General features: G+C 44.0%; 1 protein-coding gene across 1 annotated transcript in view; it reads left to right on the top strand.

Moving 5' to 3' along the window:
* Positions 1 to 739, top strand: part of LOC128684060 (cholecystokinin receptor) — a 25,713-nt gene extending 24,974 nt beyond the window's left edge. Inside the window, exon 4 of the mRNA XM_070093205.1 lies at positions 1 to 739. This exon is cut by the window's left edge and continues 388 nt beyond it. Coding sequence (XP_069949306.1) covers positions 1 to 480 — 480 coding nt within the window. The 3' untranslated portion in view covers positions 481 to 739.
* The last annotated feature ends 15,156 nt before the right edge of the window (positions 740 to 15,895 follow it).

The following is a 15,895-nucleotide window of genomic DNA, read 5'->3' as shown; positions in this document are numbered from 1 at the left end:
AACCTTCTGTCACTGTATATTCCCCGCCAAGTGTACTCTGCCCTGGGTAGCTTCGGGGTGTCGCTGGTGCAGTTGCTAGCGTACCTCTCCTCCTGTTGCAACCCCATCACCTACTGCTTCATGAACGCCAACTTCATTCAGAGCTTCAAGCAGACATTTGGCTGCTCCCGCCGCAGGTCCCACAATTCCTTCCGCAGCGGAAACGGCAGCAGCTTCAGGAGCGTGGCGTTCACCCAGACGCCCATAAGAGTGACCGTAGACCAATCCATGACCCAGCTCCGTCAGAGCCGTCTCTCTCCCTCGCTGTGTCATAATCCACGGCCCGAAACCTTCCAGCAGCAGCAACAGGAGCAGCAGCAGCAGCAACACCTGTCGCTTAGCTGCATTCCGGGGTCTTGTGGACTCACCACAGCCCACGCCACGAAGCTACTGACTAACGTTGCGTCTACTGATCCTCAGATACACACCAGCTCCCTCTAGTAGCTAGAGACAACTGACAGACTTAAAGTGACAGTTTATGGTGAAAGACATTTTATATAAATTCGAACTGCAGTTGAAGAATTCATATTTTTGGCTACAAAGCTCCATAAACGTCTTCAACATTGTCGGTACTCATAGCAGTTTAATTCACTAAGTACAGGAAATATTGAAAAATGTTTTGACCTTAACAATAAGGCCTTGTTTCCCCTAAGATGACCTAGGAACTTTAATCCTCACTGTGTTTTTTTCTAACATACTTAATTCCACTTCACTGTCGTTTATCACCTGTGTACTTGCAATAAAATTTTGCCATTTAATCTACAAAATATTTATACTTGTAGATTAAAAAAAATATATAAAATAAATGCATTTTAATCTCCGCCTTCGGGAAAGCGATGGCAATTATTGTCTTTGTGTCTGTGTACAAAGTAAACGAAAATAAAAATAAAAAAATATATATGGTTATTTTAATTAAATTTTACAGAAACTGGCAAATGCTGAGATACCAACAGTTGACTTATTATTAAGCAAATTACATGAAAAAATACTTCAGGTGTAATACAAAAACATTAGTTCTTTGGTAAGTGCTGTAAAGACTCCCTACAGCTGCAGCAGCAGCAGCAGCTGGAGATATTGTAAAAGATTATAATTACTAGGGTGGATATACTCTAAATTTTTATAATATTTCTATGTAGCCCACTTGATCGGTTGGTTACCTGGTTTATGGGTGATGGTACGCCTCGTGACGGCCTCTCAAACCCCATGTACAACCCAATCTGACCAACTTTACCAGATGCTGCAGTGTACCCTCATAAATGAGACACTGGCTGGATGGATATGTCTGGGACAGGTCAGCAGCTTATTCAGCTACCATATCCATCTTCGCCCTCTCACCACATAAATAATGAAAGTTATGACTCGAGAAATGGTAATCCCACGAGTGTAAACAATATATTGAACAGACAGAACTGAAATCTGCGGCAATTCAGGCCTAAAATTAACAGATCAATGCTCTGAACATTACAATATGCCACCCTAATAATAAGAGTCTTCCAAGGTTACAGTATATATACTCTAGAAAAATTAACATAGTTCTCACTGAGACCACAACTGAGAATTCCTCTGTCAATTCCTCTGTAAAAACTTGGTAATGGCGAGTCTTCTGCTAACCTTCTAAATGTATAAAAATGCATCCAGTTGGATGAATCTCAAATTGTCGGTATGTTTAGTGGTTAGAGAACTGACCTTAGAAAGACCAATACTGAATGTAGATTTGAGGTCACTTCACTATGGAGAAAAACAGTTCTCTATATTAAAAAAATAGGACTTATTTTAATGACTTGATAATAGTTTAGGACGGAGTGAAATGTCATCTGTTTCCATATCTGACATGTGTTTAATTTGCAAATTCATGTAAAGTATATAACTCGAGGAGAGCAGTGCAATAACCACATCCGTCCTGCCAGTTTCATTCTTTTACAACTTCATAATGAATATAATATAATCGAATAAAATGTGAACAGCTCGAGGGATTGCTAGTGCCTCAACGAAATGGTATGTTAGTCCAGAGAGCATTAGTCCGTTTCTCTACTACTACACCAGAGTAGTGTAGTGGAAGGAAAGGACTAGTAATCTCAGGACTACCAGATGGTCGATTCGAGATCCCGAACACTGCAATGAATTTATAATGTAAAATCGCCTCTGAAGACAGCACTCACCTCATACTCCCTGGCAGGCACTCAGCGTGCAGTCTCCTCTTAACTTAATATCCACAACCTCTCTCCTTGATCTTTGATGTTCGCTCTCTTTCAATTCCTTTCTGTTCTTCTCATACATTATCCAATCCCTCATGCTTTCTGATCACTGTCTCTTCCCCTTCTTTTCCCGATAAACCTTGTCCAAAATTCAACTTTTTCAAAAGTTTCATTATATGGACATTTACAGCATTCTTGGTAATATAAGAACAATAAATCTATGAGGAATGGTTTCGTGATATGTCTAACTTCATAAAAGTGATTGATTCGTCATTAAAGCGCATGTATATTAATCTTTTCAATGTCGTCAAATAACACACACACATATACACGCATACAAGTGGGTGGAGTGGTATGAAAGAATAAAAGAGGCATCACCAAACATCATAGCTCTCACCGAAACCAAGCTCACAGGAATGATAACAGATGCCATCTTTCCAACGGGATATCAAATCCTGAGGAAAGGCATAGAGACCAGAGGGAGTGGAGGAGTGGCACTGCTCATCAAAAACAATGGGATTTTGATGAGATGGAGAGAAGAGACAGAGGTGAAGCAAGAGACTACATAATAGGAACACTTTAGTCTGGAGGTCCCAAGATAGTAACTGCAGTGATGTATAACCCACCACAGAACAGCAGGAGGCCAAGGCAAGAGTATGATGAGAGTAACAGAGCGATGGTTGACACACTGGCTGAAGTGGCCAGAAAGGCCTTTGCGAGCAGGGCAAAGCTTCTTCATTCACGAGGAACATTAAAATGGTATAAAATACCGACAGGTTGTTAGGTAAGACACATATGCAACAGTTAGGTATCTTTATTTCGAAAAAAAGATACCTAACTGTTGCATATGTGTCTTACCTAACATTCACGAAGAAACTGACTGGGTGAACTTGGAACCACATGGGGGCCCAGACAAGTGGAGGGCTAAGATGATGGAGGTGGTACTGGAAAACCTTATGTACCAACACGTAAAGGACACTACCAGAGAGAGAGAGGAGGGGATGAACCAGGAAAACTAGGCCTAGTATTCACCTTGAGTAGTGCAGGCATTGAGGACATCACATATCAAAGACCTCTCGGGGCCAGTGACCACATAGTAGAGTTGCAAGTGGAGAGGAAAAAAAGAAGGGCGAGATGAAAGAAGCCAAACTGCAAGAGACGGGATTACAGAGGTATGAAAAATTTCCTGCACGAGGTTCATGAGGACAGAGCACTGGCAGGGAAGTTAGTAAATGAGATGATGGAATATGTGACAACAATATGCAAGGAAGCTGAGGAAAGGTTTGTGCCCTACCTTTTTCCCTTTCCACTTGTAACTCCACTATGTGATCACTGGCCCCGAGGGGTCTTTCATACATGATGTCCTCAATGTCTGCACTACTCAAGGTGAATACTAGGCCTAGTTTTCTTGGTTCATCCTCTCCTCTCTTTCTGGTAATGTCCCTTACGTGTTGGTACATGAGGTTTTCCAGTACCACCTCCATCATTTTTTAACTGTAGTGTACGCACGCCACTGGCAAGAGAGTGATGGAGTGGTATATATATATACATATGTATATATATGTATATATATATATATATATATATATATATATATATATATATATATATATATATATATATATATATATATATATATATATATATTCGTGTGTGCGTGTGTGCGTGTGTGCGTGTGTGCGTGTGTGCGTGTGTGTGTGTGTGTGTGTGTGTGTGTACTCACCTATTTGTACTCACCTATTTGTGGTTGCAGGGGTCGAGTCCTAGCTCCTGGCCCCGCCTCTTCACCGGTTGCTACTAGGCCCTCTCTCTCCCCGCTCCATGAGCTTTATCAAACCTCGTCTTAAAACTGTGTATGGTTCCTGCCTCCACTACGTCATTTTCTAGGCTATTCCACTGCCTTACAACTCTATGACTGAAGAAATACTTCCTACTATCTCTCTGACTCATTTGTGTCTTCAACTTCCAATTGTGGCCTCTTGTTTCTGTGTCCACTCCCTGGAACATCCTGTCTTTGTCCACCTTGTCTATTCCACGCAGTATTTTATATGTCGTTATCATGTCTCCCCTGACCCTCCTGTCCTCCAGTGTGGTCAGGCCGATTTCCCTTAATCTTTCCTCATAGGACATTCCCCTTAGCTCTGGAACTAACCTTGTCGCAAACCTTTGTACTTTCTCTAGTTTCTTGACGTGCTTTATCAAGTGCGGGTTCCAAACAGGTGCTGCATACTCCAGTATGGGCCTGACATACACGGTGTACAGTGTCTTGAATGATTCCTTACTAAGGTATCGGAATGCTGTTCTCAGGTTTGCCAGGCGCCCATATGCTGCAGCAGTTATCTGATTGATGTGTGCTTCCGGAGACATGCTCGGTGTTATACTCACCCCAAGATCTTTCTCCTTGAGTGAGGTTTGCAGTCTTTGGCCACCTAGCCTATACTCTGTCTGTGGTCTTCTGTGCCCCTCCCCCATCTTCATGACTTTGCATTTGGCAGGATTAAATTCGAGAAGCCATTTGCTGGACCAGGTGTCCAGTCTGTCCAGGTCTCTTTGAAGTCCTGCCTGGTCCTCATCAGATTTAATTCTCCTCATTAACTTCACATCATCTGCAAACAGGGACACTTCTGAGTCTAACCCTTCCGTCATGTCGTTCACATATACCAAAAATAGCACTGGTCCTAGGACCGACCCCTGTGGGACCCCGCTCGTCACAGGTGCCCACTGTGATACATCATTACGTACCATGACTCGTTGTTGCCTCCCTGTCAGGTATTCTCTGATCCATTGCAGTGCCCTTCCTGTTATATGCGCCTGATGCTCTAGCTTCTGCACTAATCTCTTGTGAGGAACTGTGTCAAAGGCCTTCTTGCAGTCCAAGAAGATGCAATCAACCCACCCCTCTCTCTCTTGTCTTACTTCTGTTATTTTATCATAAAACTCCAGAAGGTTTGTGACACAGGATTTGCCTTCCGTGAATCCGTGCTGGTTGGCATTTATACTCCTGTTCCGTTCCAGGTGCTCCACCACTCTCCTCCTGATAATCTTCTCCATAATTTTGCATACTATACACGTCAATGACACAGGTCTATAGTTTAGTGCCTCTTTTCTGTCTCCTTTTTTAAAAATGGGAACTACATTTGCCGTCTTCCATACCTCAGGTAGTTGCCCAGTTTCCAGGGATGTGTTGAAGATTGTGGTAAGTGGCACGCACAACATATCTGCTCCCTCTCTAAGGACCCACGGGGAGATGTTGTCTGGTCCCATTGCCTTTGAGGTATCGATGTCCCTTAGCAGTTTCTTCACCTCCTCCTCATCTGTATGTATGTCGTCCAACACTTGTTGGTGTATTCCTTGCTGGTGTCCCCATCTGGTCTGTCCCCCCAGAGTCCTTCCTGTCTCTACTGTAAATACTTCCTTAAATCTCGTGTTGAGCTCCTCACATACCTCTTGATCGTTTCTTGTGAGTTCTCCACCTTCTTTCCTCAGCCTTATCACCTGGTCCTTGACTGTTGTCTTCCTCCTAATGTGGCTATACAGCAGTTTCGGGTCAGATTTGACTTTCGATGCTATGTCGTTTTCATACTGTCGCTGGGCCTCCCTCCTTATCTGTGCATACTCGTTTCTGGCTCTTCTACTAATCTCCTTGTTTTCCTGGGTCCTATGCCTCCTGTACCTTTTCCATTCTCTGTTGCACTTAGTTTTTGCCTCCCTACACCTTCGGGTAAACCAAGGACTCGTTTTGGTCTTCCTATTATTTCCGTTTCCCTTGGGAACAAAACTTTCCTCTGCCTCCTTGCACTTTGCTGCCACATATTCCATCATCTCGTTTACTGATTTTCCTACCATTTCTCTGTCCCACTGAACCTCCTGCAGGAAGTTTCTCATACCTGTGTAGTCCCCCCTTTTATAGTTTGGCCTTTCCCCTTCAGTTCCTGTTACCTTCTCCACTTGTAACTCTACTATATAGTCAAAACTCAGAACCACATGATCGCTAGCTCCAAGGGGCCTCTCATAAGTGATGTCCTCAATGTCTGAACTGCTCAGGGTGAACACAAGATCCAGTCTTGCTGGCTCATCCTCCCCTCTCTCTCTGGTTGTGTCCCTGACATGTTGATGCATGAGGTTTTCAAGTACCACATCCATCATCTTGGCTCTCCATGTTTCGGGACCCCCATGTGGCTCCAGGTTTTCCCAGTCGATCTCCCTGTGGTTGAAATCGCCCATTACCAGTAACTTTGCTCTGCTCGAGTGAGCTCTTCTTGCCACCTCAGCCAGTGTGTCCACCATCACCCTGTTGTTTACTTCGTACTCCTCTCTTGGCCTCCTGCAGTTCTGTGGTGGGTTATACATCACTCCAATGACTACTTTATGTTCTCCGGACTGAATTGTACCTACAATGTAGTCTCTTTCTCCAATCATGTCCATGCCTTCCATTTCCTCAAATCCCCATCGGTGTTTTATGAGCAGTGCAACCCCTCCTCCCCCTCTACTCCTTCTATCTTTCCTCAGGATCTGATATCCTGTTGGGAAGATTGTGTCTGTTATTGTCTCAGCGAGTTTTGTTTCTGTGACTGCTATGATGTCTGGGGATTTTTCACTGATTCTTTCATTCCACTCCTCATGTTTATTCATTATTCCATCCACGTTTGTGTACCAAACCTTTAGTTTCTTTTCTATCATTGTGGTCATGCAAGAATATTGGGGTTGGGGGAGCGAGAGCCTTGGTGGGGGCCTATATGGGGCTGTGGTGTAGGTGGGGTTTGTGTTGATGGGGGTGGGGTCAGAATGCCCATAAGGGACAGCTGTTGGGGTGAGGTTTGTGATATGGGGATTGGTGGCAGAGGGAACAGTGAGTGGGTTGTAGTATAGGTTGCTCAGTTGCGTTGGGAATGTCGCAGGTGGAGTCTTTTGGTGGGAGATTCTGTGGGGTGTGTTTGCCCTTCCTCCTGTGTCTGGGTCCTGCTCATTTTCATTGCTTCTCGTTCCTCCTTGCGTCTCTGTACCCTCTCTTTCAGTGTAGTCCTTTCTTCTTGTGTTCTGTGGCGGTCGAGGTGTGTGTGTGTGTGTGAGTGTGTGTGTGTGTGTGTGTGTGTGTGTGTGTGTGTGTGTGTGTGTGTGTGTGTGTGTGTGAGAGAGAGTGTGTGTGAGTGTGTGTGTCTAAAACTTCAAATTCAATAACCTGAACCTAGACAGAGGTGGAGCGGGGCTGCACCAGCTGGTTGAAGAAGCGACCTCCAGGGCACAAGAATAGGTCAACTGGTTCATTGACCTGACAGCAGCCGCCAGTTTGGAACATCCAACTGTCGACTCAAGTTTTTTTTTTTTTTTTTTTTTTTTTTTTTTTTTTTTTTTTTTTTTTTCACACATTGAAAACTAACCCTATCACCAACCTGAATAATCATGACATTAATTATCCTCAATTTAGGATTATTATGACACATGTCACTTAAGGAAACATTATTTACAACCATGAATGGTACAGGACTACCAAAATTACAATACCTTAAATAAGAATAATAATAATAGATAATTACGTCAAAACTGATGCTGGACCTCGTTACAAAAAAAAAAGGCAAAATAACTCAGTTCTTCAAGGAAATAGTGAAAGGAAAACTCTCTCAAGAAAAATTCAAATTCAATTGCAATACCAGTGCAAGTGAAACATAATACGCTACCAAAAAAAATATACATGTTATATAATTTACAGGTTATACATTAATACATGTTATATATTTAATCTGCTCCTTACACCTTCCCCATCAAGGGAACTAAGCAAAACTTATCTTGCACAACATCTCATCTGGTCACACACTAGTACCTCCAATCACACCCAACCACATCACTGCATACCCAAGGAGGTGAGCCCGTTGACATCCCCTGACCCCCCCCCCCCCCCCCCCCCGCTTTTACCAACCCACTCACCCCGGCAGTTAAAGCCCCTTATAACGCCAGTAAATTCCCTATTGTTAGTCCTCTATAACCCTCAGAAAAATACTCTTCCCACCTTTTCCCAAAAATGTCTCTATTGCGACACAAGGTTCGATAAAACGTCGCCGCCAAAGTCCTTCTCAGCACATCCCCACCTACCTTCCCCCTCATACCCCATAAAACATATATGTAGTCCACGATGACATATGCTAAACCTCTTACCACACTCTCCTCCACACCACTCATATCAAGACTCAACGCTCGCAATACCGACACACCTTGACCCCCCACCCTCACCACCACCTTACTCATCCATACCCTGATGCACTCCAAACCTTCACAAAAATAGACGACATGATACGCAGTCTCTTCCCCACTGCATCTGCCACACCCCCCACCCTCAATAACCCTCCTATCTCGGAGCATCACTCCCGTTGGCAAAATCCCATGCAGGAAACGGTACATAACCTCACGCGCCCTAGGTCGTATCCTTAATTTACTAAATCTTCGCCATATTATATCCCATGCATACATGGGGTAGATCCCTTCAACCGGCGCCACTACATGTCTCTCTAACAATTTACACAAAGTTCCCACCTTTACTTTTCCTGGTTCCCTGGCTAACATTAAGGCGCGTAACACTGTCTCGCATTCCTTCATTTCCGCCCCTCCATACCATTTCCTCAGGTGAGCATGTACCTTATCTAGCTGACCCTCCCTCCATCCACCTGCACTCATCACTTCCCTCTTAATAAACACACATTTCACGCGCTTTCTCAAGTCCAACAAACCCAACCCTCCCCTACATACCGGCAATGTTACTACCTCCCTTCGCAACCAGTTGCACCCTGAACCCCACAAAAATTTGAACACCATTCTAAGTATACTCGTGATTGCCGTTCCTGTTAACGGCATCACAGCCGAAACAAACCAGACTTTACTATATAGTAATACATTGATGACAATTGCACGTTGCCTAAGGGTTAAATGGTGAGGTCGCAGCATTCCCAACCGTCGCTGCACCTGTTCCACCATCCTATTCGAATTGCTAACCCTCGCAGCACTCAGGTCAGCCTCATACATGACACCGCAGATTTTCAGACTCCCGGCCCTCCGCTGCACAACATCACATCCCCAATCTAATCTCTCTGTCCACTCTCCCAGCCCCATGATCATTGACTTTTCCAGATTTACCTTCATCCCAGTAGCTCTCCCAAAAGTGTGTACAACTTCCCCCAAAAGTCCTAACCGTGTCTCCTCACTTGCCAAAATAGTGGTATCATCAACATAGCCCACCAAACCAGGCCACGGCTTCAGCTCACCATCCCTCCCCCCCGTCCTTAGACGATCCTCCACCATCCTATAAAAGGGATCCTGAACACATGCAAACAATATTTGTGATAAAGGACATCCCTGCCGAATACCCCGCTCCATGTTGACTCCCCCCCCCACACACCCATTAATTTGCACCCTTACCTTCGCGTTTGAGTACAGCGTGTCCACCCACCCCACTATTTCTTCGCCAAACCCCTGTCGTAGGAGAATATCCCTCAAAGCCTTTCTTTCCACCCTATCATAAGCCCCTTGCCAATCCAACGCCACCAACGCCCCTCTTCCCCTTTCCATGTCCTCCAGGAACCCCTTGATAATCCCGTGGCCCACGCTCATTGACCTACCAGGTAACCCAAACTGAGACTCAAACACGACCCTCCCCACAACACATTTAAGCCGATTCCCAAGAATTTTCGCAAATAATTTATAATCAGCACAAAGCAACGAAATGGCTCGGTAATCCCGAAGGGTACTCTGCTGTTTACCCTTTGGGACCAACACCACCACCGCCGTTGCCTGAGATTCTCCAATCTTACCTCCGTCTTTCATGGCATTCATTAACCTTACTAGGAAACCCCTAAGCAGACCCCAGTGCTGTACATAAAATTCGCTAGGTAAACCATCGATCCCGGGTGCCTTACCCTTCCTCATGTCCATAAGGGCTCTCCATATTTCCCCCTCCTCAATGACCCCACCCAGTGCCTCCCGATCACTCCTCCCCAGTTTGCACGGCACATACTCACATACCTTCCCAAGAACCTCACCATCCACCCCACTACTTTTCCCGTATTCCTCAAACCATCTATCTGCATATTCACTCATCCCCTTGGTGTCCCTTAATACCTGACCCTCTCTAAAACCCCCCACAGAAGATATGACTTGCAAACTCGGTATCGCAGTCGTTCGCTGTCGTACCTTCTGTCCCCGCAGCACACAAGCTGATGGCTTGTCGCCCCAGAGTACTTCGTCCAACCCCGCCTGTACCCGTACAGCTTCAAAACGTTCTTCCTGCAAATCCCGTATTCTGTCCTTCAACATGTGTATATCCTCCACCGGGTACACCCCGGCCACAGCCCCCCCCTCGTAACAATTCCGTAATCTAGATTCTAAGTAATTTGACAAACCATACCGCAATTGATTAATGCGTTTGCCCTCCCTCACATAAAATTGACGTATTCTTAACTTAGCCACACTATCCCACCATCCTACCACATCGTCCTCAGTCCTTCTGTCGGCACAGAGCTGTTCCCAAAATATTGCAAACGCTTCCACTCCCTCCCTATCCCCCAAAACCATCGTGTTCAGTTTCCAATAACTTCCCTGCCTACGAGCCAAAGCATCCCATCCCACCTCCACTAATACTGCCCTATGATCGGAAGACACCATCTCAATAGTTTTAAAAGACTCTACCAAAACCCTCTGAGATAAATATAACCTGTCCAAACGAGCCGCATATCCCCTTCTTATAAACGTATGTTCCACCTCCCAAAGACCTCCCCCGAAAGCATCACGTAACTGAAGATCTCTAAGCAGGCCCCCCAAGACTGTGGAAAAATATCCCGCTCCTCTGGGTTCCACGTCTGTCCTCTTAATTACACAATTCCAATCCCCCCCCACAATCGCCACAGACGGTAACGTGCGTAGGTAATACACGAGCTCCTCCCGCACAAAATCCATCTTCACTTTCACGTCACTTTCTGCTGGGGCATACACACACACAAACGCCACTCTCTCTCCCATCCACCATCCTTCCACACGTAATACTCTCCCCCCTCCCCCCCCCTCTTTCCTATGCAATACAAACGGGCTCTCCTCCCTGATCAACACACCCACTCCTCCTTTTAAACGCTCAGACGGCAACACATAAGCCTGATACCCAGGCACCACTAATTCACGACCAAACTTAAAATTGTGCTCCTGCACCAAAGCTACGTCCACCTTGTACCTATTCAAAAACATCCTGAAGCACTCCCGTTTAACACCATCACACAGACCATTAATATTTATTGTTACACACCTGAGGCCAGTTTAAGGTTTCCTTCCCCGCCTCATGTCAAGATTCTTCCCTTTCAGTCCGTTCCCCTGGACTGTGCCTTTGCCACAGACTCCCCCCTCCTTCCCAACCATCCCCCCCCCTTTCTGTTGTGGCCCTCTCGCAGAGTCACTCTGGGTACCATAACCCCATGTCTTTTTCCCCGGCCTTTGCGCCGGCGTCAGAACATCGTCCGAATCTGACGCTGCTGCCCTTTTCCTTGTAGCTCCCTCAGTTTCCATATCTGAGTCCTGGGAGCCAGCACAATGGACTTCCACCTCTACCACCCTTAATCTGCCTCCATGCCCTTCCATGGCACTCGCACTGCCCACCACAGGTGCCACCCGATCCTCCCCTTCCCCACACACACCTTCTGCCCTGCTCCCAGGGTCTTGTTCGCTGTAACTCTCCACCTCCGTAGACTGTAACATAGCCTGTATCACCGTCTCCAACTCCTCCTCAATAGCCTTCACTGCTGCTCCCTCCTGTACCTCCTCACTTGACAACTGTACTGTTGATGGGGCAGGTGATTCATGGATCACCACTTCTTCCGATTCCCCAGGAGGAGCCACCACCTCTTCACTCCACATGCGACCACGCCCTCCTCCTTGCACCCGTTCTTCTTTAGGCATCGGGTGCTCATGTGCAGGTGCTCCGCCCCTTGCCGGCCCAGGAGCCACTGTTGATGGGCCAGGTGATTCATGGATCACCCCTTCTTCCAATTCCACTGGAGGAGCCACCACCTCTTCACTCCCCATGCGACCACGCCCTCCTCCTTGCCCCCGTTCTTCCTTAGGCATCGGGTGCTCATGTGCAGGTGCTCCGTCCCTTGCCGGCCCAGGAGCCATACTCCGCTTGCCACAGTCTGCCGCCATATGGTCAAATTCGCCACACAGTCGGCACGTACGCCTCTGCCCTGCATACGCTACCATTACCTGGGTTCTAAACTCTTCGAGATATACATACGAGGGTATAGGATGCCTAAGCGTCATCTTGAGGTTAAAAGAACCCTCAGGAAATCCTGTGTAAGCACCCTTTACCCATTTGCCAGGTTGGGCCAGATGTACAGTTCCATAACGTTCAAAAACATTTCTAATATCTACCTCATCAGCCTCAAAAGGCACGTTGCGGAGCTTAACCCACGAATAATGTCGTGATACATCAATCAACTTGACCCTCACTGCCGGTGTTACATTAATGCTGACATCCTGGTAACGATCAACCAAAGCCTCGTATACTTGAGCAGTTAGCACTTTCACGAAAATTCTATATACACCGTTCAGTGCCACTCCATATAAATCCTCGTCTCTGATGCCATATGTCTCACGTATAATTTTGGGCATTAACACATCGACTGACGTAGGTGTTAAAGCCCCACTAATAAGTTCAATGCCCACAGTATTCACTCTCCTGCGGACACCTGGCGCCATGTCGTTGACTGATTAGCTCGTCTGGAAAACAGTAGAGGGGTGCAAAGCACGACCACACTCTACCTCATCCAGGCAGCGAATGCACAACACCTCCTCGTACCACTGCTGTCAGGTTACTGAGGAGCGTCAGGCAAGGGGTCTGCACGGCCCAATAGCGATGCAGACAATACTCTCGACTCAAGTTAGGGGGATTGGTGACAGCCATTTTACCACATTTAATTCTGAATATTTATGCAAATAGTTTCAGGGAGTGTAGATATTTTTTAACTTATGGGACTTTGCATAATCATAAGTTTTCTAAGTGCATTTATGTGTCGGTTATTCTGTATAAACAATGAATCACGTGGAAATAAACTTTAAATTTGAATACTGTGTCAACAGAAGGTTGTCTTCATTATAATGCTACAAAATATTGCAATAAAGAAATGTTTTTCATTGTATTTGCTAATAATTTCAAAATTCATCCTCTTAAAACGTTACGATTGTATCTCATCACGTTACCATCATTCACCACCAGTGAGTAACATCCTTCCTTGGCCAGACCCGAGAATCTGTATTAAAGACTAATTAAATACCACAGGGAATGCCAATAAAACACGGCATAGAAAGGCTTTGTATATTTCTATCAACGTCAGAGACCATTTAAACAAAAGTACACAGATAACTTCTGCTCCTTGTTTTATTGGTTTTACGTGTGGGATGCGTCTGTTAGTTGATCATTGTTTATGAAAAGTATATGTATTAACTAAATGTAACATCTTAATCAAGCTGATAAATTCGCTTGTTAACAAATACGAGTGTGGGATTAGCCAGAATATCACGAGTTATTTGTAGTGATTTGTTCTTGTTTCGAGAATGCCCCGAGTCATGGCTGGATCATAGGATCAGTGACAATAATTCGTTATGTGCTGTTGTGTATACTCTCCTTACGCTCTATTATTATTATTATTATTATTATTATTATTATTATTATTATTATTATTATTATTATTATTATTATTATTATTATTATTATTATTATAATTATTATACGCTCTATTATTATTCTTATTATTATTATTTCATAGAGAATACTATGCCCATAGTGGGTAATGCCTGGTAAATGAGAGGTAAACAGACCTGATCTGAAGTTGAGAGCAATGCGTATTACTTGGATCAAGAGCCCTTCACCGGCATCAAAGCTCCCTGTTTTGATGAGTCCACAATCGTAGATAACTGTGAGGATAAAGAATCTAAGGACGTCATTAGCTAACAAAATACAGAATTTAAGAATAAACGTAATTTAATCCTGTCCATTATATGGTCAGTCAAAATATAATTAGTGTAATTGCACATATACGAAATATTTTAATTTCGACTTGGGAGTAATTTTTTATATATTTTTTAACACGATGAATTTACACTCAATTTAATCGGACTAAATTAGCTTTGCTTAAGCTAACATCAAAAGTACTACCTAAAAAAAAAATATAAAATAGTCTGCCTCTTAGCAAGTTATTCTTTTATTGTCAGTAATCAGTTTTACTGGAGTTCCTTGACACCTCAGTTATCTGCCAAAGAGACAGTAACAATTATTTTCATAGAGGAGCGATAAACCCACGAGAATCACGCAGCGCCAGAGAAATATAATGAAATCAGTTTTGACATGAGGAAAGGTAGAGTTGCTCTGATTCCCTGGACCAGAAAATCCTGGTACTGAATTACTGTTACAGCTCGCCTGCCTGATTCCACATATGATCGTCTTCAGCATTCTGTCTCAGGTTACGTATATCTCCATTTCTTTTTGAGTTAATTATTATTTTTAAATTAGCCGAAAACGCGCTTCAGTATTGATGAAATATATTTTTTACAAATTCTGAGTCTATGAATGACTCTCCCCTATTAATGATCTGTTGAGCGGCCTTAAAAGTAGCCACAATCAAGTAATTTTTCCCAATTAGCAGATGTAGATTTCCTTTAGGCTGCTTTAGGCTATAGATTTTTTTTAATGTAATTTTTATTGGTGGACAGTTACTCGTTGGAAACAAGAGATGAAGCGAGTCCAAATAAATTCAGTATAAATGCATACAGATCGTTGCAATCAATTTAAAATTGTCAATTTCCATCTTGCCATTTCCACCCATCGGGCTATTCGAATTATTAGCAATATTTCAAAATTTCTATTTTTAAAATATTCATTTAATCGAAGGAAAACGTCTAGGAGTTATTTAGTTTATTAGGTTTAAAGATTAACAACTGTGCATGGTTCATTAAGGTTACAATTTAACTGCACGTTAATATCAGCGATGTTTCCATGCGTGAGTTTATCGAACTCTAAGACTATCATCATCTTACTAAACATGTGAATAGATTAAGGAAAAAATAGTCGTCTCTCATAACTTTGCTGTATTATACGGGAAAGTGGCCAGACTATCGATCGAAGCTTTCTGCTACAGAAAGGGAGGCCTTCCTCCAGGTTGACATTAATAAGAAAGAAAATGCTTGGTCGATTTTTGGCCACCGCTTCCCTAATGTCAAATACTAGCCTAGGAGGAAGAGGAGGAGGAGGAGAAACGAAAACAATCACTTACCAACAATGCGAATATTTATAGATGGCACTAAGAACAGTAAACTCTAAATTTTTGTGGTCCTTAGTCAAAAAAAAAAACAAAATATATCAGCAGGTACATTCAACCTACTACACAACTCAGCCTTTAATCTGATTGGATGGAACCATCGCTAAAAAGAGAACTAAATCTTTATTAATTGCGAGACACGAGAAAAAACTAAAGCCTTGAAAAAGTCAGGAGAAAAAAACTTAACAGAGTGAGCTAGATGGTGTTGCACCTCTCGATCATCCGTACCAACTCTGCCTAGCGAAGAGAATATACAGAAGAACGCAAATGCATTTCGCAAAAAGATATCTAGACAGTTGGCAGCAACTACTGATCAGTGCGCGT

This window comes from Cherax quadricarinatus, chromosome 3, assembly GCF_038502225.1.
Source record: "Cherax quadricarinatus isolate ZL_2023a chromosome 3, ASM3850222v1, whole genome shotgun sequence".
Taxonomy (NCBI): domain Eukaryota; kingdom Metazoa; phylum Arthropoda; class Malacostraca; order Decapoda; family Parastacidae; genus Cherax; species Cherax quadricarinatus.
The sequence above is the reverse complement of the archived record's forward strand: the minus strand, read 5'-3'. Positions and strand labels throughout refer to the sequence as shown.